General features: G+C 37.2%; 1 protein-coding gene across 3 annotated transcripts in view; it reads right to left on the bottom strand.

Moving 5' to 3' along the window:
• Positions 1-6526: 6526 nt before the first annotated feature.
• PLS3 (plastin 3) overlaps positions 6527-24720 on the bottom strand; it is an 89541-nt gene continuing 71347 nt past the window's right edge. For all 3 annotated transcript variants that reach the window (XM_027089573.1, XM_027089572.1, XM_027089574.1), the window contains exons 5-16: positions 24185-24317; positions 21889-21970; positions 20717-20882; positions 19327-19469; positions 16783-16878; positions 12920-13115; positions 11759-11837; positions 10848-10962; positions 10526-10659; positions 9751-9874; positions 9410-9534; positions 6527-7757 (exon numbers count right to left, since the gene is read on the bottom strand). In XM_027089573.1, the coding sequence (XP_026945374.1) occupies positions 7625-7757; positions 9410-9534; positions 9751-9874; positions 10526-10659; positions 10848-10962; positions 11759-11837; positions 12920-13115; positions 16783-16878; positions 19327-19469; positions 20717-20882; positions 21889-21970; positions 24185-24317 (1526 nt within the window). In that variant the 3' untranslated portion in view covers positions 6527-7624. The remainder of the gene's footprint in view (positions 7758-9409; positions 9535-9750; positions 9875-10525; positions 10660-10847; positions 10963-11758; positions 11838-12919; positions 13116-16782; positions 16879-19326; positions 19470-20716; positions 20883-21888; positions 21971-24184; positions 24318-24720) is intronic.

The raw sequence follows: 24720 nt of genomic DNA, 5'->3' as shown, positions 1-24720 counted from the left end.
GTAAGTCATAAGTATCTAAAGACAAGAAATATTTATAATCAACACTGTAAAACTACACTAGATTATACCAAGGCTAAAGCTGTATTGGGGGAAGACAGCAGCAGGGCCTCATATAAGCCAGTAGAGGAGGATGTTTGTTCATTTCTGAGATTTGGATGACATTCATATTTTGTCTGTGTTCAGACATGATTACACAGTGGTCTTGGTTTTGTCTCACTTCGTTACCATCATAGAGGGGCCTTGTCAGACGTTGGTGTGTGAATTTCTCTATGCTCACAGAACAGGCTGAGCCTTGAGTGCCAGGCCAGCTTCCATATGCCAGGGGCTGTTTTCCTCTTTCTCATCAGTGACATAGACTCTGAGAGGACTGTCTTATCTATATGTTAAGTGTCAGCTGTCAAGCCTTACAAGGAGCCCCTTCCGTGAAATCTGAGTGTAGCAGTTTTGAAATAAGATTTTGAAACCCGGGAGTAAGTATGGGTCAAATCTGGACCTCAAGAAGAAGCCTGCAGGGTCTTTAAAAACTCATCTGGGCCCCTTTATCTCCAGTCAAATTTGTAAGAAATAAATCAGCAGCTAAAGCATCACTTTGCATTGGGGATTTTGCTGACCACCACGACCCCAACCCACACACATTTTGTTTACTCCCATCCAAATTTACCATTTTGGACTTTGTGCTCCTGATACAAACTTTCATAGACATTTTACTTAGTGATAAGTGTTTACGTCCCAGATCCGCAACTATACAGCTCAAGCAAAAGAACGTCTCTCATTCATCTTATTCAGGCCTTGGACAAAAGCCTGAAATTAAGCAGGTGCTCAATATTGTTTAATCGATTAGTGAATTATTAATGAAAAACATTTAAACAGAAGACTCAACATAAAATGTAACTTTGAAAACTTCTCTATCCACAGGAAGTATGTTGAGTAAAAAGCAACAAAAGAGGAAGACTGAAGTCCGAAGTTCTTCCCTGGGGACATTTCACAAAGTGGACAAAATCTGATCAATTCCTCAGGAGTTGCTGCCAAGTTCCTTTACCTGGTTTTTAATTTTTTTAAAAAAATTATTTATTTATTTTTGGCTGCACTGTGTCTTCGTTGCTGCGCGCGGGCTCTCTCCAGTTGTGGCGAGCGGGGTCTACTCTTCGTTGCCATGCATGGGCTTCTCATTGCAGGTGGCTTGTCTTGCTGCGGAGCACAGGCTCCAGGCGCGCAGGCTTCAGTAATTGTGGCTCACGGGCTCAAGAGCGCAGGCTCAGTAGTTGTGGCGCACGGGCCTAGTTGCTCCATGGCATGTGGGATCCTCCCGGACCAGGGATAGAACCTGTGTTCCCTGCACTGGCAGGCGGACTCTCAGCCACTGCGCCAGCAGGGAAGCCCCAATGGTTTTGTTTAAAAACCTTTCACCAATACTATTTGTTTCCCAGTAAGTCGTTGTCATCTCCCATCTTGTTGATCCTTAAAATACACCTTCCCATGAAGTGTTTCTGGGAAGGTATATGAAGGACAGAGGACCACTTCCCATTAAATTCGAAATGATTTGTTTTTATCTTTAAGAACATTTAACAGGGGATCTACCCTCTTAACAAATTTTTGAAGATGACACGATTGTATATGTAGAAAATCCTAAAGAACTTACCCAAAAACTCAAAATAGAATGAAATACTTACATATAAACTTCAAAAACTGTACAGATTTTGTATACAAAGAAATTTAAAATGCTGATTAAAGAAATCAGAGAAGACCTAAATAAATGAAGAGATACACTATACTCATGGATTGTAAGAGTTATAATAAAGATGTCAGTTCTCCCCCAAATTGATCTATAGATTTCACACAATTCCCAGCAAAATTCCAGCAAAAAAAATTTTTGGTAGACATAGAAAAGCTTATTCTAAAATGTGTGTGGAGGGATTTCCCTGGCGATCCAGTGGCTAAGACCCTGCACTCCCAATGCAGGGGGCCTGGGTTCAATCTCCAGTCAGGGAACTATATCTCACATGCTGCAACTAAGAGTTTGCATGCCGCAACTAAAGATCCCGTGTGCTGCAACTAGGACCCGGCATAGCCAAATAAATAGAGATTTAAAAAAATAAATAAAATGTGTGTAGAAAAGCAAAGGACCTAGGATGGCTAAAACAATTTTGAAAAAGAAAAATAAAAAATCACTAGACTTGATGTTAAGGCTTATTATGCAGCTATAGTCATAAAGACGATGTGGTATTTATTGGCAAAGGGCTATATACATAGATCAGTGGAAATTAATAGAGAACCCCCAGATAGACCCCAGGGTTAAGGATGAAGGCTGGTGGGTGTGGCTATTAAAGGGGTAGCACTAAGGAGCATTGATTGTGGTGGTTGTTCCATGACTCTACAAGATACAATTGCACAGAGTTATATATATATACACATACACATACAAATGAGTGCATGTAAAACTGGTGAAATATGAATAAGCTCTATGGATTGTATCAATGCCAATTTCTTGGGTTTTTTTTTTTTACTCTTTTCCAGTTCCTGTTTTTTATTCTTTAAATTGCAGTAATAACTGACATATAACATTGTGTTTGTTTTAGGTGTACAGCCTAATGATTCAGTATTCATATATATTACAAAATAATCACCACAATAAATCTAATTAACATTTGTCACCACACGTAGTTACAAATCTTTTTCTTGTGATGAGAACTTTTAGGATTTACTCTCTCAGCAATTTTCAAATATACAATACAGTGTTATTAACTGTAGTCACTGTGCTGTACATTACATCCCCAGGACATGTTTATTTTGTAACTGGAAGTTTGTACCTTTTGACCCCCTTTACCCATTTCATCCACCTGGTGTTTGATATTGTACTATATACATATACACCTCATTTTATTGCAATTCGCAGATAGTGCATTTTTTACAAATTGAGGGTTTGTGGCAACCGTGCATCAAGCAAGTCTATCAGCACCATTTGTCCAACAGCATTTACTCACTTCAGGTCTCTGTGTCACATTTTGGTAGTTCTCATAATATTTCAAACTTTTTCATTATTATTATATTGGTTATGATATCTGATCAATGATGTCACTACCGTGACTTGCTGAAGGCTCAGATGATGGTTAGCAGTTTTTGGCAATAAAGTATTTTTTAATTAAGGTATGTACAGTTTTTTTTAGACATAATGCTGCTGCAAACTTAACTGACTACAGTATAGTGTAAACATAACTTTTATACATACTGGGAAACCAAAAAGTTCACTTTATTGCAGTGGTCTGGAACTGAACCCACAATCTCTCCAAGGTATGGCTTTATTGCTATATAGGACATTATTACTGGTGAAACTGGATGAAGGGTGCATGGGACCACTTGTTCACTTTTTGACACTTCCTCTTAACTTATAATCATTTCAAAATAAAAATTTTAAGTGACCCCTCCCCCAAAAAAGCCATGTCACTTATTCAACTGTACCCACCTAAAACAAATGCTACAAACTCATCATAAGCTCATTTATACCAGGTTTTGTAAATATTAGTTTGTCTAAATGGCAAATAATTTTTTTTCCTTCTTTTCACAATCAAATTCAGATGTGGGTCATCCTACTACAAAACTGGTCTAAACTCTTAACAAATGTCAATGGCACAAAAGACGAAAAGAGCAACAGATTGTTCCTGTGTCTTACATTTTAAAGGCAGAACAGGGACTTGACAATCAAATGTAATGTGTAAATTTTTATTGTATCCTGGATTAAAAAGAACATCTTTAAAGATACTTTTGCATATAACAAACCCACAGGTATCATCATTCTCAGTGGTCAAAAGCTGAAAGCATTCCCTCTAAGGAACAAGGCAAGGATTCCATTGTCACCACTTTTATTCAACATAGCTTTGGAAGTCCTAGCCACGGCAATCAGAGAAGAAAAAGAAATAAAGGGAATCCAAATTGGAAAAGAAGAAGTAAAACTGTCACTGTTCGCAGATGACATGATACTATACAAAAGAAAATCCTAAAGATGCTACCAGAAAACTACTAGAGCTCATCAATTAGTTCGGTAAAGTTGCAGGATACAAAATTAATACACAGAAATCTCTTGCATTCCTATACACTAACAATGAAAGATCAGAAAGAGAAATTAAGGAAACAATCCCATTTACCATCATATCAAAAAGAATAAAGTACCTAGGAATAAACCTACCTAAGGTGGCAAAAGACCTGTAGTCTGAACAATATAAGATGCTGACGAAAGAAACCGAAGACCACACAAACAGATGGAAAGATATACTGTGTTCTTGGACTGGAAGAATCAATATAAACCGAAGACCACACAAACAGATGGAAAGATATACTGTGTTCTTGGACTGGAAGAATCAATATTGTTAAAATGACTATACTACCCAAGGCAGTCTATAGATTCAATGCAATCCCTATGAAATTACCAACAGCATTTTTCACAGAACTGGAACATAAAATTTTTAAAATTTTGTATGGAAACAATAAAGACCTTGAGTAGCCAAAACAATCTTGAGAAAGAAGAACAGAGCTGGAGGATTCACACTCCCTGACTTCAGACTATACTACAAAGCTACAGTAATCAAAACAGTATGGTACTGGCACAAAAGCAGAAATATAGATTAACAGAACAGGACAGAAAGCCCAGAAATAAACTCACGCTATGAACCTAAAATTGCTCTAAAAATAAAGTCTACAGGAATTCCCTGGCTGTCCAGTAGTTAGGACTCCACGCTCTCACTGCTGAGGGCATGGGTTCAATCCCTGGTCAGGGAACTAAAATCCCACAAGCTGTATGGTGTGGCAAAAAAAAAAAGAAAGAAAGTCTACTAAAAAAGGCAATTCTTTGTTGGTTTCATTACTTTTTGAGAATCAGCATTTGCTTTTTATGTTCAGTGGTTAATTATAGGTTTTAAGTTGGATATTTACCTCCTTTGCCCATTTTTCTAAAGGAACTTTCTCTTTCATAGATTTGTTAGTGCTTTGAATATATTAGTGATTTTAGCCCTTTATTTGGAGGAAAGAAGAAATGGTGTGTTCAGGCCAATTGCTTTATGTGAACACTTAACAGACCAAAGGTGCATTCCTACAGACTGTGGGCCTTGTACAGTGAACCACCCAAGAAACCAGCTCTTTTTTTGAATAAAGGACAAGATGGAGTAAGCCTTTTCCCTTGCTTCAAAGGCATTTCAGGGCATTTGGGACATAGTTACTTACAGAGAAGAACTTTTGTACTTGGAAGGAAAAAATGTAGATAAGCATTGGAAATATAAGGTAGAAGATAGGTCGTAAGATACAGTCATCCCATCTCATCAGTTACCCTGGCATATGTTTGCAGAAGACTTGTCTTTTATTTATTCATAAAAGGTGTCCTTATATTAAGAAAATCCATGATATGGGCACCATAGACCAAATGTTTGGGTCTCCTCCAAAATTCATATATTGAACCCTAATCTCCCAGTGTGATAGTATTAGGAGGTGGGGCCTTAAATTATAAGGGTGGAGTCATGAATGGGATTAGTGCCCTTATTAAAGAGCCTCCAGGGAGCTTCCTTGCCCCTGCCACCATGTGAGGCTACAGCTAAAAGACAGCCATCTATGAACTAGGAAGTGGGCCTTCAGCAGACAGTGAATCTGCCAGTGCCTTGATCTTGGACTTCCAGACTGCCTAACTGTGAGAAATAAATTTCTGTTATTTATGTCACCCAGTCTATGAATGGACTAACATATGGGACTAAACTTTTTTCCTTGGTCATCTATATTTTACTTTATTATATTTATTTATTTATTGCAAAAGCAGAATTGTCACATTTATCATTCTTTCATTTTATGTCTCTGGGGTTTGTATCATACTAAGAGAGGTCTTTCTTATTCTTAAGACTATAAATACAAAATATTTTATAGTATCATCACCATGCACTTCCTCAAAGGACTACATTTCATATTACTCATTCACACAAAACCTTGAAATGGTACCATGAACAACAGGTTGTCAACTAGGGATGATTTTGCTCCCACCATGGAACATTTGGCCAGGTCTGGAGACATATTTTATCTACACACTGGGGGTGTGCTACTGACATCTGTGGGTAGAGGCCAGGGATAGAGCTAAACCCCTGCAATGCACAGGACAGCTCCCTCCCACCTCCAACAAAGAATTATCCAGCTCAAAATGTCCATATGGTGATGAGGTTGAGAAAACCTAACGTAAACCATCTCTCTTCCCTGGTTGTTCTGATAACCACTGTTTCGATCTTCTGTATAAAATCAAACATTGAAAAGAGTGAATGAGATGGAAAAGAAAGAAAAAGGGAGAAATTGGATAAGGAAATTTTGGTAAGTTGGAGAAAACCATCTTACCCCACTGATCGTATCCTTAACTCAGTCAGCCCCTGTAATTCAGCTCCAAAAGCTTAAATTTAACAAACATCATTTTATAAAGTACACCAGAAAAAGAGTTAGAATATTGGAGGAAAAAACCTGGCAAACATTACTGGCATACTACTAAGGGACAGAAGCATGAAGAGACTAATTATTATGTAAATGCCTTTATTTGAACTAATACATTGCTACCAGATTACATCACTTTTCAGAGTTAGAGTAACATTGTGATCTTGAAAACTATAGCAAACAGCTTGACAAAGCAAGAGTACATTAAGTCCTACATATATGTTTATTTTTTAGTGACCACATCTCCTTGTCTTAGGTGTAAAATTAGAAAATTTATTATACACTTAGCATACTTGGCCTACCGTATCCTGCCTAAATTCTGAGCCCACTCTCTCCTCAAAAGTGTCATATTCAACAGCACTTTAAATCTAAAGAGAGAGTTTGATGATACAGGTTTTAAAACAAATAAGCATATATTGAACCAAGTGTTTTAAGACAAAATATGTCAATTGTTTACAGCTTCGGTGTGAGAGGGAAGATGGAAATTCAAGGTACATTTTTCTTCTACCTATAATGTATGTTTTTTACTTACTTGAAGACCCCTTAAAAAAAGTAGCAAAATCAGCAGTCTTATTTAATGTAATCAAAATATTCTTAAATGTACAAAAAAGGATCATGTAGAAAGAATACTGTAAAAAGATACTGATTTTTAAGAATAAACGAATATGAAAAGCTTCTATTACATTCTACACAGCCAGTTACTTCTGTAAATTTTCAGTACTAGAGAGATAAGCGAAGGATACTCATATCCAAATACCCTCTGACCACAGTTCTTGAATAAGAACTAGCATACTGGATGAAAAGCAGAATTATTGCCTAATAATATTCATATCCAATCATCTAAGCAAGTCCCAGGAGGTGGACATCCTAAGAGGGAAACAGAAACAGAGAGAAATACGTACAGCAATGGGAAACGTCAAGGGCAGCGATCTAGGAGGAGCGAGTAAATGATTTGGCTACGAGCACATTTCAGGTGGGCATGACAAATCCACCTTGACTACGGGAAAGAGGAGTTGTTATTAAAACTCTTTCCCCTGAGGGCTCCCATGATGAGCTTAGTCTTGTTAAAAGTCCTTTAAATAACCAATGGTTCCTTAAGCCATGAGCACTTCACCTGGAAATTGCTGACCTGCTAATCATGCACTTGGGAGCAAGGTTGTTTTTATTCAAATTGGTTATTTTACACTCTCTTCATTCCCCTGCCCATCAAGCATGCAAACACAGTCATGACCATCTTGGGCTTTACTTCCACAAGGTCTTCCGGGAGAGCATACACCCTGGCTCCAATTCTTCTAGCCATTGACACTGCGTACCTATTTTTGGAGAAAACAATAATTAAGGTGAAATTCTGGTCAGTCAAGGGCACAACATGAGACATCTATTTCCTCTTATATAATCATTTGTCTGGGACACAAAACTTCTATAGTGAAAGTTCAAATCGGAATGATTTCATTTTTCGTTATTTTGTTTTCTGTTTTATTTTGTTTGCGAGGTCACTTATAAGTGACACCAGATTTTTAAGTTCTACTATTTTGGGCTGATAATATTTATTCACTCTTTTTCTACAATATAAAATGAGAAATAATTTTGGAGCACTGATTTGATATGAAAAAAATAGTTTTCTAGAATATATAATTACCCAGATTGATATTCTCGTTGAGCATGTAATAAGATAATAGTAACTCTCATGAGATCTTAGAGATTTGGGGTGGAAAAAATTATGCCAGACGCAAAATACAAGTTGGTAGATGCAGTGAATACTTCCAAATATTCAAGGGAGGGGAGAGAGCCTACATGGTACATGGCCAGAGTGGCCGAAGCAAGGAATGCAAAGTGTAGAGAAAGGAAGGGAGAAAAGAACATGACATGTCCAGCTGGGGAAATCTGCAGGAGCTTCCCTCAATTAATACACAAGGCATTTCTAGGTGTTCTGTAACAGGAATCTTTAAAGATGATCAAGCATCTGGAAAAAGACGCCTCAGGAGTTCTCTATAAATTATGGATATTAAATCTTTATCATATTACGCTACAAATATTTTTTTAAGGAGGGCAGTAATGATGTGCTTAACCACGAAGTTTTGCAGTTATGTTTCTTAGCTATCCTGTGAAGCCCAGCTGGGGGCTGATTTTCAGTGTGTACTGGGAAAGTTTTCATGGGTTACCCGTGAAACCAGATCACAGTCTAGGTCTTTGGAGAAGGGAAGAGACAGGTGGAAAAAACCTCAATACTGTTGAAACACAGGAAACTTTCAAGGCACAGTTCCACCTGAGGGTTTAGCATCCTACCCACTTAAGGGACCAAGATAATAAACTCAACATACATAGTAAATTGGTCTATGCACAGTAAGAGAGACATCACTAGATAATGTGTGTTAAAAGAGTGCGACAGAAGAATACTCTTATCAAAGGCATGGTTATTCTTAGCTCATCTTTCACTTGTAAGTTTGCAGCTAAGTTGCATTAAAGCATACATTATTTCTGTAATCTACTAAAGCAACGACTGACTGAGCACCTACCTACTAGGTCAGGTGCAACGCTAGGCTCTTACAGATTTTATACATTTCAAAATCTCCAAGGTAAGTATTATTATTATTATTATTATTATTTGCTGTACGCGGGCCTCTCACTGTTGTGGCCTCTCCCGTTGCGGAGCACAGGCTCCAGACGCGCAGGCTCAGCATCCATGGCTCACGGGCCTAGCCGCTCCGCGGCATGTGGGATCTTCCCGGACTGGGGCACGAACCCATGTCCCCTGCATCGGCAGGCGGACTCTCAACCACTGCGCCACCAGGGAAGCCCTCCAAGGTAAGTATGATTGATCCCATTTTACTGATGAGGAATCTGAGGCTAGAAGAGGTTTCCCCCAGGTGACATCATTCTCAAGTGGCAGAACCTGAATGAGAATGCAGGTCTGCCTGACTATAACGCCTGTGCTCTTGCCAGGATATTATGCAGCATCCCTTACTTGGCATTATTGTGCTTGTCATCTTCCGTTAGATTGCCGCTCTTAACAAGGTCATAGTTTATGCAGCCTGGCTGGATGGCATCAATTAAATCCACAACTGCCAAACTGGAGCTGATCGTCTTGTCCTAGTGTAAAAGGACAATACATCTGAGAATTTCAATGTGTACAAATTAACGTGGATTACCTATATAAAGCTGCCAGAAACAAAGTCCAGTGAATTAAAAAAGAATCACGCCATTGGCCCAACAATGATTCTCACTCACAAAGAAACCAAAAGCTAGCCTTCCAAATTATACTTTCTAGAGCAAACAGTGTTTAATAGTCAAACATGGAATTCTTACCTTAAAACTCTGAATGGAAGTTGATTTTCCAGCTTCACTCAATGTTCTGTTCACCCAGCTTACAATGATGTCATCATTAGCTTTCTGACCGTCTCCAAGATCTTCCAGGACATTGAGGGTATATCTAAAGGAAGCAGAAGAAAAGGTCCTGATCTACTTCATGAGAAAAAATTCAATTAGAAAGATGCTTTATCTTTAATTTCTTCTCTTTAGGTTTAGAGTTCATGGAAAGAGAGTTGCACTGTATGAAAAAAAAACAACCAACATTTCAAGTAGTAGTGGCTTGCCATTGAGCTGCCTTTTGCACTGGTGGGGGGAAGATTCTCAGTGCTTTAATGAGTAAGCCCAACAGTCTACTGCAGTCTCATTTTGTACTAGTCCAACCATGGTAAGGACTTAAAATAAGCTGTGCTTTGGCTGGTACCCAGTTATAATGAATGCTTTTCAGCATTACAGTTAAGAGATCTTTCTCAAATGTATACATGGGGTATTCATAATTTTTGCTATTTTTATTCACCGACACTGAATGAGGCTCAAGTCTGTCTGTCAGGCTTCCTATGCAAAAAGGGAAATAGTCACAGTTCTGCTGCCTCACTTTCAAGAAGCCATCTCTCATTGGCCATCCAACATATATTCATTACTTAAGCTCACTTCAGAGTCTAAACACAGAAATTTCAAAGATGTAGTCATCGATACATTTGCTTAAAAATAATAAGGACTAGATCACAGACTTGTATTACAGTGAAGTTTAAACAGCTAAAATTGTGTACCATACCTTCTCATCAGCTGCCAGACTAGAGCTAAAGTCAGGGTTTGGTTCCCATCATTCAGGTCTTGCCCTCCAATGCCAACCAGGGAGAATTTGGCAGGATGCTTCCCTAATTCAACAGCATAGTTGCAGTTTTCTAGCTGCAAACACACAAAAGCAAATGCTTAAAAGATTTTTCACTTGTTTAATCTGTATATGGATGTGTGCACAAAACTAAGACACAGTTCCTTTCCTTAAGAAGCTCAGAGCCAACGAGTTTCCCAAACAAAAGAAACAAATTGTGAATTAAAAGTCTGTAAGAAATACGTGCAGCAACCTAATTATCTACCTTTTTCATGTTGGCTCCAAGTTTCGGGTATGGAGGTTTATTCACCTTACTCCAGTCAACAGGAACTTTAATTCGTTCGTATAACTGTAAGATTACCAGGGCATCTTGCAGGTCACTAATGATTTAAAAAGAATTTGATCAATGCTTTCAGACAGCTGGGCCTATGTTTCCTTAAAAATAATAACACTACACTGTCAAACAAGATATATAAAACCATAGATAATACCCAAGACTCCTATTTTTTTAATCAATCTGTGCTGAAAGTAGAGCTAACACCATCCAATTCTCTTAAAAATATTTATTGAGAGTTTATCGTTTGAAAAGTACTGTTCTAGAAGCTGGGCACATAGGACAAAAATCCCTGGCCTTTAAATCAGAGAGAGAGAGAGAGAGAGGGAGGGACAGAGAGAGGGAAGAAACAAGTATATGGATAATATGATTTGGGGTGTATTTAATTGCTATAAAAAAAAAAAAGAACGAGGTTAGGGGTTAGGTAGTGGTAGGTGGTGGTCAAGATCTGAATCAGTGGCTTGAATATAGCAAGGGAATAACGCATTAGATGTGGAAAAGAACATTCCGGGCTGAGAGAACAGTGAGTACAAAGGCTTCAAGGCATCATGGATGGTCTGCTTAAGGCACCCTCTGGTCTCTGTTTCAAAATATAAATATCTGTTCCCTACGGTGTTAGAAAGACATTTATACATTCTTTCACTTAATGCTAATGATCATGTAAAGAAATAATCTGGGCTTTTGTGTATTTGGAAATGAAAATGGGAGTCACCACTCAACATTTTCCAATATAAGTAATATGCTACAAACTAACATTTAGGAAAGGTTTAGAGCTGTAATTATTTGTGTAGCGTCCATTCATGATGTTCATAACTGTTTACAATAGCAGTAGGAAGGCTTACGCATAGAGATGGTTTACATGGGGATTAACACCAAGAGAGTTCATCCAGTTACGGAAGGTTCTTTCTTCACGAGTTTCTCCTATTAAAAATATTCACAATGTTTATATATTCACTAAATACCTTGTATATGTGCATATAACATCAACCCACATATAAGATTATTTTATTTCTTCTTTACAGATCTAGAGCTTTTTCTCCATTGTGAGTCTCTAAGCAGCCTCTCTAAATACATTCTCTCTAGATACATGCTTCTTTTTTAAACTGGATGAATTTATTTTAAAAGTAAAGAATACAACCTTATTAATAACCAGTTAAGCAATTTAGAGGTGTATGAAGTTTTTAAAATCTCCTCCTCTGTCTAATCCTTCTCCAGTATCTCCCCAAATCCCCATACCTCTAAAGTAACTGATGTTATCAGTTTAGTTTTTATTTTAAAAATTTGCTAGGGTCATATCATATAAACCTCTATACTCATATTAATCTACATCTTCCCTCTACCCATTTAACAAATACTAAACTACATATATGTACTCCTTTTACATGCCTATATTAGAGCAACAAATTATTTGAAACTTCAAAAGCATAAAATTTAAAGATTTTATAGTAATGATAGTAGACATGCAATGAACTACTATTTACATTTGTTAATTTTTAAGTACTATACTTCATGCATATATAATCTGGCAAAGGTAAACTCTGCCTTTCCTGAACTTAAACGAATAATTACCATGCATTATTATTATTTTTTGAGTAGGTTAAGTGTGAAAGGAACTGGGGCCAGTTTCAGTTAGTCTGACTGGAAGAATGAAACATAAATATTGTAAATTTATAAATTTTGTGCAAATGTGTGTAAATTTTATGCATATAGGCATTTTTCTGGTGAGAGGTTTAAAAAGTGACCTAATTCTAAAATATTAAAATAAAACATTGGTTTACTAAGTGGCCTTAAACTAAGTGACCCTAGGCTAGCTTACTTTAAAAGTTCCCTTGTATCATTCCTTTCTATCAGCTGCCACTTTTTACTCAGCCCTTGGGACTACTTCTAGCAGACGGTTGCTAAAGGGGATAAGGAAACTTATTAAAGTCAAGATTATGAAATCACTGTGGCCTATGTATTTCTACTCTGTAGTCCCAAACATAATTTAAGAAACGTTTAGTTACCTTCTAATAGAGTCCAGTCAATATCCTGGTTCTCTGGCTTAGTTAGTGCCGGGTATTTATTAAACAGGTTAGCCACAAAGGCTAAGTTCAGTTTGGGGTTTCCACTGACGACATCAGCAGGGGTAACAAACTGTCTGCAACCTAATTTGTCTGCTTGTTGAAGCATGCTCTCGGCTCTCTTCAAATCATCTGTTTCCTGTTGAAGTAAAATAAGAAGACATTTTTTAAAAGACCATACTAAAAATATAGAAATGTTTTCCTACAATGGTAGGCTGGGTATACAGTTCTGTTTTCTCTTAGTCAATATATGGTACTTATTGTTTTGAATGCAAAAAAAAAAAAAAAAAAAAGTTGGCTGTGCTGGATATGCAGTACCTTGAAAATACCCTAGATGGCACCAGATCGTATATCTAAGGACAGAATACATTTAACTCAATAGAGATTACATCTCTCATGGCAAAATTCATCAAGAAAAAAGCAAAACCTGTTCAGATTTTTAAATTAAGCCCTAAAGAAGGTGTAAGGCTGAAAAAGATGATGGAATTATGAGAAAATATTTTAAAAATAATAATCAGGGATACCAGGTTCTGATAATTTTATTTCAAGTTTAAATTGCATATTTTAAATCGTTGTTTTTCTCTTCAACTATTTTTTGTTTGTTTTATTTTACTTTTCCACCCGGGAAGCAAAGTTGTCCATTTCTGTAAAAAAAAATACTTACTTTCAACTAATTCCTAGGACTCCTAACTTTTCTTCTTCTCCATTTTGCCTTTCTTTTCTTCTGGAAAGATGCATGCTGATCTCTTGACTAACGTATGGTTTGGTGAAGATTTTTAAGTTATAGATCTGATGATTTCAGACCAATGTAAAAATAGTTTCCCAGATGCTCACCATTCCCACCTCCCACCAATAAAAGTTCCTCCTCCTGGAGCTGCAGGAGAAACAGTTGCTTTTGGATTATTCCTTTCTAGTGACCTGCCCTCCAGACTGTTCTTGGCAGCTACAACAGACATCTCCACCCCAGTCTACCCCAGGGCAAAAGTAGCTCTTCTGGAAAACAGTGTCATGTGAAAAGAAAAGGGATTTTATAACTGGGAGGAAAAAAGAGAGAAAGGGAACTTCAGGAATGTTACTTCTAAACCAACACGGTGCATGCAGATTGTATAGTTTGAGAGTCTTAACTCTGTCTTTAATGGGTGGTGGTATCTTTAGTTTTTTAATCTCCAGTGAGGTGCCTTGACTGTCTGGGACTCCAGAACAATGTGTATTTATTGTGTTACCCTTCTCTGTTACCATCTGCAGAGCAATCAGTAACCACGAGCAGATGGGCAATTGAGTGGGATTCAGCCTTTCTTCAGGATTCTCTGTGAGCCTAGTGACTTCCTCTCACAGAGCCTATTTTATTTCTTGTAACCTAGAAATGCCTCTGGTTTATGCTATTTACCATCTTTAATGCCTCTGGTTTATGCTATTTACCATCTTTATTTTAAAATCCCTTATTTATTGATCATCTTGGCATTCCTAAACAAAAAGCATTGATAATATTGGAATAGAAGGAAGCTTTAAAATAGCCCAAAATTTAAAAAATTCAAATAGTTAAATACATTGTAGAATAGTGAAACAAAAAATAATCAAATAAAAAATATACATATGCAAAAAAGAACTTCAGCCCATACCTCACATCATATTCAAAATTAACCCCAAACACACACACATACACACACACACACAAATGTATAAACCCAACACTATAAATCCAAAACCCAAATGTAAAACTAAATGTAAAACCCCAAACTATAAAACCTCTAGGAGAAAACATAAGGAGAAATGCTTGTGACCTTGTGTTAGGCTAAAAGTTTTTAGATACAACACCAAAAGCATGATTCATAAGAGAAAAAAATAACTAAATCTGACTGTCAAAATTAACAACGTCTGTTCTTTGAAAAACACCAGGACTAAATATTTGCAAATCACATATCCAATAAAGGACTTGTATTCAAAATATATAAAACACTCAAAACTTGACAAGAAGAAAACAAACAATGCAATTAAAATGGGTAAAGTGTTTAAAGAAAGATATATGGATGGCAAATAACTACGTGAAAAGATGTTCAACATCACTTGTCATTAGGGAAATGCAAATTAAAATCACAATGAGACACCTCTACACCTGTTAAAATGATTCATGTTTAACCACACTAAGGTGTCAGTGAGCATGTGGACGTGCTGGTACTTTCACGTCCTGCTGGCGGCAATGTGCGAAGGTACAACTACTTTGGAAAACAACTTGGCAGCTCCTTAAAAAAGTTAGACACACACATACCATACTACCCAGCCATTCCACTCCTAGGTATTTACCCAAGATAAATGAATGCGTATATGCATACAAAGACTTGTATATGAATGTTCAGAGCAGCTGTATTTGTAATAGCCCCAAACTGGAAACAATTCAAATGTTCATCAACAGGTGAATGGGTAACAAATTATAGTATATCCATTCACTGGACTATTATTCAGCAATAAAATAGGAATGAATTTATGATACATGCAACAACATGGATGAATCTCAAAATAATTATGCTGAGTGAAAGAAGCTAGATAAAATAAGAATACATACTGTATGATTCCATAAAATTCTCAAAAATTCAAACTAAACTTAAAGAAAGTAAATCAGTGGTTGCCTGGGATGGAGGAGTATGGGAGTATGGGGGCAGGGAGGAATTACAAAGGATCATGAGGAAACTTGATGTGGTGATGGATGGATATATATATATATATATATATATATATACCCCCCTAAAGAAGATATAAGACTGAAAAAGATGAAGGACACTGAGAAACAAGGGGAAAAGCAAGAGGAAAGGCTCAGAGGTAAAATGAGTGTGTGTGTGGTGGGTACAGAGTAGTGGGAAATTGCACTGGTATAGCAGGGCCTTACATGATCAGCAGAACATTTCGGATTGAACTCTAGAGTCAACGGGGAAACCTTGAAGGATTCTGAGGAGGTAAGAGACAATGAAGGGAGTGCTTTAAGATCAACTAGGGAGGAGTGATAGAGACAGCTCCCTTAGTGCACAAGAGGGCCCCTTGTTCGTGCCAAGAGTGACCTGAACTGAAGAATTTCACAGTTAAAAACAGACAGAAATATAAGCACTACAAAGTCAGTTACAAATTCAGTTCTGATAAGGGCAGCATAAATGGTTTAGCCAGTGTAATCCACTCAATCCTACTGTGAAATATGCTAGAAATGTGGATTTTTAAAAACCAGTAGAATACATTCCACATCTAATGAGTACTAGCAACAACAGGATCCTAGAAAGTTGGGACTAAATAGTCTAGGCCAACTCTTTACTTCATGTATGAACAAAGTGAAATCCAATTTCAGGAAGGAACTTGTCCAAGGTCATTGAACAAATAAGTGATGTAATCAGGGAACATATTCTGTGACAGTAATTCCCCAAACTGGATTTCAGGGAGCAGCAGTTTGTAAACATATTCACATTACTCTCAACACAGGAATATTACAGATGCATATATGAATATGTAGTCATTAAATCTATCACTGTGATTGTAATCCAAATACTTGGAAAACGTTAGTCTCTAGTGCTTATTTCCCCACACTTGCTTTGAATATTTTATGCCATCCATATGAACCAATGCCACCATAATTACAGAACTCACGAATAAACTGTTAACATAAATCAAAGCATCTTTCTGCCTCTGAATTACACCTACAGTAATAAATTTTAAAATAATGCTTAAAATTGTCAACACAACATGCAATTATAAAAATTCTTGTTATTTATAAGAAATTGACAACAACTTTGTAAGCTTGTAGAATTCAAAAGAACACCTATACTTACATTGAAACCTGACATGTTAATATCTATCCGTGGTTCACCTTCCTTTTGTCCTTTTGGTGCAATTTGATTGAGAAGATGAAAATAGGCTTTGGAATCCTACAAATGAATTGAAAATGTCAGTGAGATCACATTTATAAAGAATGAATGTATCCTATTGTCCCATGTTTGGAAGGATACTTGCATCGGATTTTGTGAGAATGTACGACACAAATCTCTATCTTCTAATTTAACAGCTCCTTTCCCCAGAAAAGTCCACTTTTCTGGCCTTAGGTCTGCCTTGAATATGGATGAACTGGATTTTGTCATGACTTTACAATTTATTGAAGTCATCAATACAATAATGCTAGTAAACACGTAACTAGTTCTGTACCTTCACTGAGTTACTGAAGTCAATAAGCTTGATAGATAAAACAAGCAAGAGAAAAAAGTAGGACAGGAGAAATCCAGGAAGCATAGGGAAAGAAAAAATAAACAGGTTACATCATTACAAAGCACAATATGTATATACCATAAGGTATGGAGAAGAGATTAGCTGTGTTAAAGATGTATTTAAATGACAAAAATTTTAAAACGAGTTAACACTTGAGGTGGTGAAATAACATTAAACCCTTAATTATCTGAATATATTTAACCAAACAAGCTTCTCTTTGTTTTAAGCCCCTGAACTCTTTCATCACTTGAACACTTTCACTTGGAATCCCAATACCTAAAACAAAATGGCATTGCTCATACGGGGTGTGCACTGGGTGCATGCAGGCTGTGTGGACACTGCACAGAACAAAACGTGAAAACCACTGTACCAAGCACAAACACTTAGGAGGGTCTTCAACACACATGTCAAATTGTACCAGAGGACAGGAACTGGAGTGAAGATTCCTTAATCATGTTATATTTGAAGATCACCTTCCCAGCTATGACAGTTTGCTATTACTAGGCCTTGACAGTCCAGACAGATTATAAAGGAATGTTTCTTGTGGTAAACCCTACGGATTATGTGCATCCTAATCCCCTGGAGAAGTTGTTCAATATGGAGATTGCTGGATCCAACCTCAGACCTACCAAGCACAGATCTCTGGGAGCTGCCCGGAGAGCTGCATCTTAAATGAGCCACCCCAATAAGTTTGATACACTCGCCAGAAACGATTCTAAGATCGGGGAGAATCAGGTGAGTGAAAGCCACTTCAGAGCAATTCATGGAATGCAAACCCAGATCATACCATTAGTGGGCATAGGGGTTATCTCCTTCCAAGGAGTAGTGCATTACAGTTGCACTGCTTTCGCTTACAATTACCTACTAAAGGTGCAGAAACAATTCGTAATCTAACCCTATGTACTTGAGAAAGACAGGTAAAGAGCAGACCCCACAGAGTCTGTACTTACTACCCTGAAAAGGGGCTGTACAGGTGAAAATCTGAACTTGAACATACATTACCTAGCAATCCTCTGCTTTTTAAAAATATTCAAAGCAGAATATTTTTTAAAAAAATATTCATTTGTATATAAGATTCCCTTTTATACATTTAAATTATGTGCTCCGAACATAAAATACATTTATGAATGGTTTTTGGGAACATATCTAATGTGTAAAGCAAAATATAGCTGGCTAAGCATGTTGCATAAATTAAAAGAAGAGGTGGGGTCAGTTGGTTTTATAATTTTGGGGCCATCCTTAATTTTCACTGATGAAATCAGTAATGCAAATATATCCCATTACTTTCTCTCACCACTGAATAAACTGATGTGGTCACAGACTATTTTCACAGCCCTATTGGCCAGTGACATCTGGTGAAGATCCTTGAGTTTGTTCCCTGTGTTCCAACATCCGGATTTTGGAGAGTCGAGTTGGTTAATGAGAATGCCAAGATATCTGCCCTGGTGATTTTGGCCCTGTCTCCCCGAGATGCCAGAGGCAACGTGTGGTAAATGAATGCTACCGATGTCTCCCGCCCTTGCGAGTTTTCCCTAGTGCTCGTGGTGAGCAGTGAGTGCCAAAATTCAACTCAACGCAAGAAATCTTTGTGGGTCTTTTATGTGCCAGGTGTTGTGTTAGAGGTGGGCTTTAGTAGGAGGGCGGTAATGCAAGGGCGGACGCTGAGGTAGGAGACACAGACAGAAATAAAAGTATGTAACTACCCTCAAGAACTCAGTGCCTGAAGGAGGGAGCACATGACAGAAGGAGACAGGGAATCCTGAGGCCCTCTCTCTTCCAGGTGTTTACTAAAAGGTACACTGAGGCCTGGAAAAGGCAGTTAGCAACAGAAGAGTCATGACTGCCTGTCCTTTCGTACTCCATGTTGAACAGTAGGTAGAACAGAAAATGTTAGGACTATAATATAATACTTTTTACCCCTTTCCGCAAAATGAAAGCTAGACTTGGCGCTAGTGCTCCTTACTTGGCTCCATCTCTCTACTGAAATCTACCGTCAGGGCCAAGAGGCAACAAGGCTGGGTGATAAACTCATAGGAATGACCCCCTCCTTTAAGCTGGCATGAAATCTCCCGAGTCATTATATTCCCCCAAAGTGTCGATAACTGCACAGTTACCTTGATGTCAGCACTAAAATTGTTGATTTTCTGCCAGCCTGAGTTTTCCAAATGAAAGTTTGCCCATCTAAGCAGAAGCTCTTCTGGAGATAATTTCATAAGCTCCTCCAAGGTCTCACCGTCTCGAAGTAAAGCAGCCAAGGCTATAAGGAAAAAACCCACAACCAATATATTCCATGTAACACAAGTTTATTGAGTCTTTTGACACTCTATTAAGTAAGTAAGAGAGGTACTAAAAGTACTGTGACCTAGTGCCTGGTTTTCAGGTACTCACAGTCTAATAACAAAGATAAATAAAAGTAGATAATTATGATACAGATAGAAACATTGTATTATGAGAATACACAGCAAATATATATTATAACATATTCTTTATTATTCTTCACATTCCAAATACCAAATGTTCTAGCTTTTAAGTTGAACATTTTCACATTATGTCATATATTTACATAAATTGTTCTTAAATAATATTAAAATCAGAGACTTGGGGGAGTATGTTTAAAATTTTGGAGCCCTTTACTTAACCTTTTGATTAAACGAGTATACAAACCCTAAGGTATTTATATTTAAGTATAACTAATTAACTCTTGAAGTGTTAAACCTACTTTTAAAGGAACAGAATTCAACTTTACATTTTCTATAGCATCTAACATGTAAAGGCTGCTCAATAATTTTTTGTTGTTGAATTGAATGCCTAGAAGAAGCCAAGGGTTTTCTGATAAATATTCCCAGAGGTAAGAGGTAGAAGCTTGGGTGTCTGTACGAAGCACTGTCTAAATTCAAGCACTGTTTTATGAAGAAGTTGTGTAGTCCTTATGCAATAACTACCTCCCATAAGATAAAAGGAGATTTACATTGAACAAGACTGAAACTGCCTGACTTCCAAAGAGGTCTAAGCGATACCTCTAACAGGCAAATTTCATCTTTCATGGACTCTGCTTCATGCCATGTCACTCTGGCACTGAGGGATTTAAGCAAGGGCAGAGGTAACATTCTTACTTGTGCAGAAGCCTCTGCTCAGAAGAGGCCAGCAATTAGAAAAATTTTATTTGTTTAAATATAGGCCCCTTTGAGTGGATTGAAAGTGTAAGTGTAATCAGAGCAGAAAAGAATACATATTAAGTTTGGGGACTTTGGGCAAGTTCCTTAAACTCTCTGGGCTTTCGTGCCTTTATTGTACAATGAATTCTAAAGTGCCAGACAAATGTTATTTACTACTAAAGAAGAAAGTTATAATTAGGCTATTTTCCTGAATAACACTATAACATTACCTTATGTTTAATTCTAGTTATCATCTAATCACCTCAATTAAGTGAAAGCATGACAGTCCGCATGACTAGAAAAAAATAACCAATAAACGACTTTCAAAATTATGACTGTGTTCCATTACCTTCATTCCTGCTTAATTCAATGTCAGCAAACAAACCGATCTTAATGATCTGCCAAAGCAGTCCCAAAACCAGATGAGGTTTCCCAGCCCGCAAATCTTCTGCACCAATATTCACAACGTGACACCCAATGGCAGAAGCAGAGTTCAGTGCCAAGTTCAAGTTTTCCTGCAAGACAGCCAATTTACAACACTTGCTTCTTAACCTTTCTGCGTTTTTGCAGTCTATTTCTCCCTTCACTGAAAATAACACTCAGCAAGGAAATTATGTCTTAATTTTACCCATACGTGATCCACAGAAAGCAATATCCAGGCTTTGGTGTTAAAAGCATAGCTAGGGTCTTCCCTGGTGGTCCAGTGGGTAAGACTCTGCGCTCCCAATGTAGGGGGCCCGGGTTTGATCCCTGGTTGGGGAACTAGATCCCACATGCATGCCACAACTACGAGTCTGCATGCCACAACTAAGAAACCCACGTGCCACAACTAAACATGCCTCAATGAAGTTCCTACGTGCCGCAACTAAGACCTGGTGCCGCCTAAATAAATAAATATTAAAAAAAAAAGCATAGCTAAAACAAATCTAGCCTCATTGTTATTGTCTTTTTCAGATTTACAGGGGAAGTTAACTCGGTATTTTTATTTGGTCCCTTCTTAAGGACACTGACACTAAAGGGAAAGGCTGAGTTACTAGAGTAAGGATATCCATATGGGTTAAGTGTCGTATTTCTAAAAATGCCTAAATGAGAGGTCTATTGAATACACCTCAGAGTTCTAGAAGTTCTCAATCTCCACATCCCGAGATGCTCTTGCCTGAGGGAATTTTGCTATCTAACAGTCTAATACTCACTAAATGGAAAATAAAAGCCCTTTGTTCTTTAAGCATGCTAATTAATTAAGAGCTTATTTCTGTATGTTTGAACACAAAATGCAATGAAAAGAACACAGAACTGCTTCGCAGTTAGACCTGGATTTGAACTTTACTTCCAGCAGCAACGTCAGTACAGCTCAGAAGCCTTTCTGAGTCTCAGTTTCTCTTTTCTATGAAATCTGGAAAACAATCCTCAACTCAGACTTGTTATAAGAATTAAATGAGAAGATGAAAAGTGCAGAGCCTATGGTCTGTAGAACAGTCCTCAAACAGTAGTTTCATGGAAGGAGGGGAGAATGGTGCATACCTGAATGATGAAGGGTGTAAGTTTCTTCTTGTTGATTGCCCTCTCATCAATTGTATCAGGAACTGAAAGGTTGATCATTTTACTGAAACAAATTTTGAAATGAGTTGACTTATTTTAAAATAATCTTTAATATACACAAATACTGTAAGGCTTATTATAACATGTCTCTCATATAATCTGAAAAAAAATGCAACATATGACTTTTAACATGTTGATCTCAAAAAAACTATACATATAAAAATGCAAATAAAAAAGACCAAAGTATTTACAGTAGTTGAGTATTTCTGAGTTGGGCATTAGGGTATACTGTCTTATTTAATTTTTTGTAACTTCCACATTCTTTTAGAAGAATGAATTACTCGGATATTAAAAAAAACTTTATTGAATAAATATTAAAAACAGATAATATCGCACATTGAAACTGAATCTCTCTTCTAGATTACACAATGCACAATTAAAACGACCATTTATCTACAAAGAGGTAAAATTAGTTGAGCATGAGATTCTTTCATTCACCAAATACTTATTGAGTGCCTAGATGATGTACCAGGTACTATATTTGGTGCTGGAAATACAGTGATAATACAGAGAAAAAGAAAAGTTATCTTAATTAGGTTAGAATCTGACTTAGGAAGAATCTCATTTGGTAAAATTTGGAGTTAGACTCTAACATCTTAGATGTTTATAATACTGCCCTAAAACAAGTTATTCTGCATAGGGAAAACCATGCTTCTTTCCATGCAAAATTTAAATATTAAATAAATAGTACCATATGAGTCTCTATATTAAAACATATCGGGAATATCTCTTTACAGCCGATAAGTGGCAAGTAAGGGGATATTTCACATTTTTAAAATCAGCTTTTCAAACAACCAAAATGACCTTATTGAAAGAAAAAAGAATTTTATATATTGTACACTGTCATCAGAAATATACCCATTGCACTGTTCTAAGTGCTCTATATATAGTCACTTAAAGCTCACAACAGCCCTGTGAAGCAAGTACAATAATATGGGGATCATAATGGATGGATCCTGAAATGCAAAGTGATCAAGTACCTTTTATTTATTAAAAAAATTCTTCCCTATTATGGTTTATTACAGGATATTAAATATAGTTCCCTGTGCTATATGGTAGGACCTTATTGTTTATCTATTTTATATATAGTATATTTTATATATAGAGTGTATCTGCTAATGCAAAACTCCTAATTTATCTCTTTCTCCCCCTTTCCCCTTTGGTAACCATAAGTTTATTTTCTGTCTGTGAGTCTGTTTCTATTTTGTACATAAGTTCATTTGTATCATTTTTTTTAAGATTCCACATATAAGTGATATCATGTGGTATTTTACTTTCTCTGTCTGACTTACTTCACTCAGTATGACAATCTCTAGGTCCATCCACGTTGCTGCAAATGGCATAATTTCATTCTTTTTTATGGCTGAGTAGTACTCCATTGTATATATGTACCATATCTCCTTTATCCATTCAGCTGTCGATGGACACTTAGGTTGCTTCCACAACCTGGCTATTGTAAATAGTGCTGCTGTGAACATTGGGGTGCATGTATCTTTTCGAATTATAGTTTTGTCTGGATATATGCCCAGGAGTGGGATTGCTGGATCATATGGCAACTCTATTTTTAGTTTTTTAAGGAACCTCCATAGTATTTTCCATAGTGGCTGCACCAATTTACATTCCCACCAACAGTGTAGGAAGGTTCAAAGGGGTCAGTATCTTGATTGCAGCTATTGATACATAGCTACTGAGTGGCAGAGCCTGAACAGGAACTAGGCAGACTGATTATGGAGCATGCTCTTAACCACTGTACGCCACTGCCTCAAAAAAGAGTTGCATTCACTGACAAACTGTTGATAATCTTATATCATTTCTGCCAAGACACTGTTGGGTCTGGGGCAGCAGGAGTGACAAATGCATTTTTCAGAAATAAGTAATTGGAGGGTGAAAAGTGCCAAGTGGCCTGTTTTTCTCTTTTGGAACCTATGGTACTTGAGAATAAAGAGATGCTGACATAAAAAGTTCAACTAAGTTGTACTGTTTAGCTTACTCAGTGGTGAGAAGAAATTGGAAGCTGAGAGCTTCTCTAGGAAGAGGTCTCTGGTCTAAATGACTGAGTTTTAGATTCACCTTTGGTGGTACTTTCACGGACAGGCCTAGAGATGAAATGGGCAGAACCTAGACAAATTTCAATTCTGGCTATTCCCCGAGATGAATCCGTCAAGCATCCAGAAACAACTATGTCAATTACATGGAAGACTATTTTTGGAAATCTTACCAAAGCACAATTCCATCACCAACAGCTTTGAACAGGTCATCGGTATTTGGGTTCATTGGTATGACATGTCGGCAATCTGGATCATTTTCCAAAGCTTTGTTTATCCAGTTAACGAAAGCATATTTTTCTTCCTCTAAAATTATGTGGAATAAGAAGACATTAGTTCATACTCTAGGTTAACTATTTGACTCTAAAGCCAGAAATAGTTGTTCAGGAGAGCTGTACGTTAAGGTATCACAAGCCTGTTGTTATCCTCTTTGGAAACCCAGACAAGTGAATGCAACACAGTGGCTATTAGGAGCTATAAAATAAACAAAAAGAATAGAGCAGGGTTAACTGATCCTTAGAAGTTAGTTACAAAATTCTTTAGAAATTCTATTTATATTACTGTAGGGCTCTGCTGTAATAAAGCCTATCTGTGCACGTATTGTATCATGGCTCTTACAAGCTAACGAAGCCGTACAATAAATACCTGTAATGCCTTTATGGGAAGTATTAGTCCCAAGTCCAAATATAGGTCACAACGACTTCGACTG

The sequence above is a fragment of the Aethalodelphis obliquidens genome, unplaced genomic scaffold, assembly GCF_003676395.1.
Source record: "Aethalodelphis obliquidens isolate GAN/ISIS:26980383/991018 unplaced genomic scaffold, ASM367639v1 scaffold66, whole genome shotgun sequence".
NCBI classification, from domain to species: Eukaryota; Metazoa; Chordata; class Mammalia; order Artiodactyla; family Delphinidae; genus Aethalodelphis; species Aethalodelphis obliquidens.
Note: the sequence above shows the minus strand (reverse complement) of the source record. Positions and strands in the feature narration are given on the sequence as shown.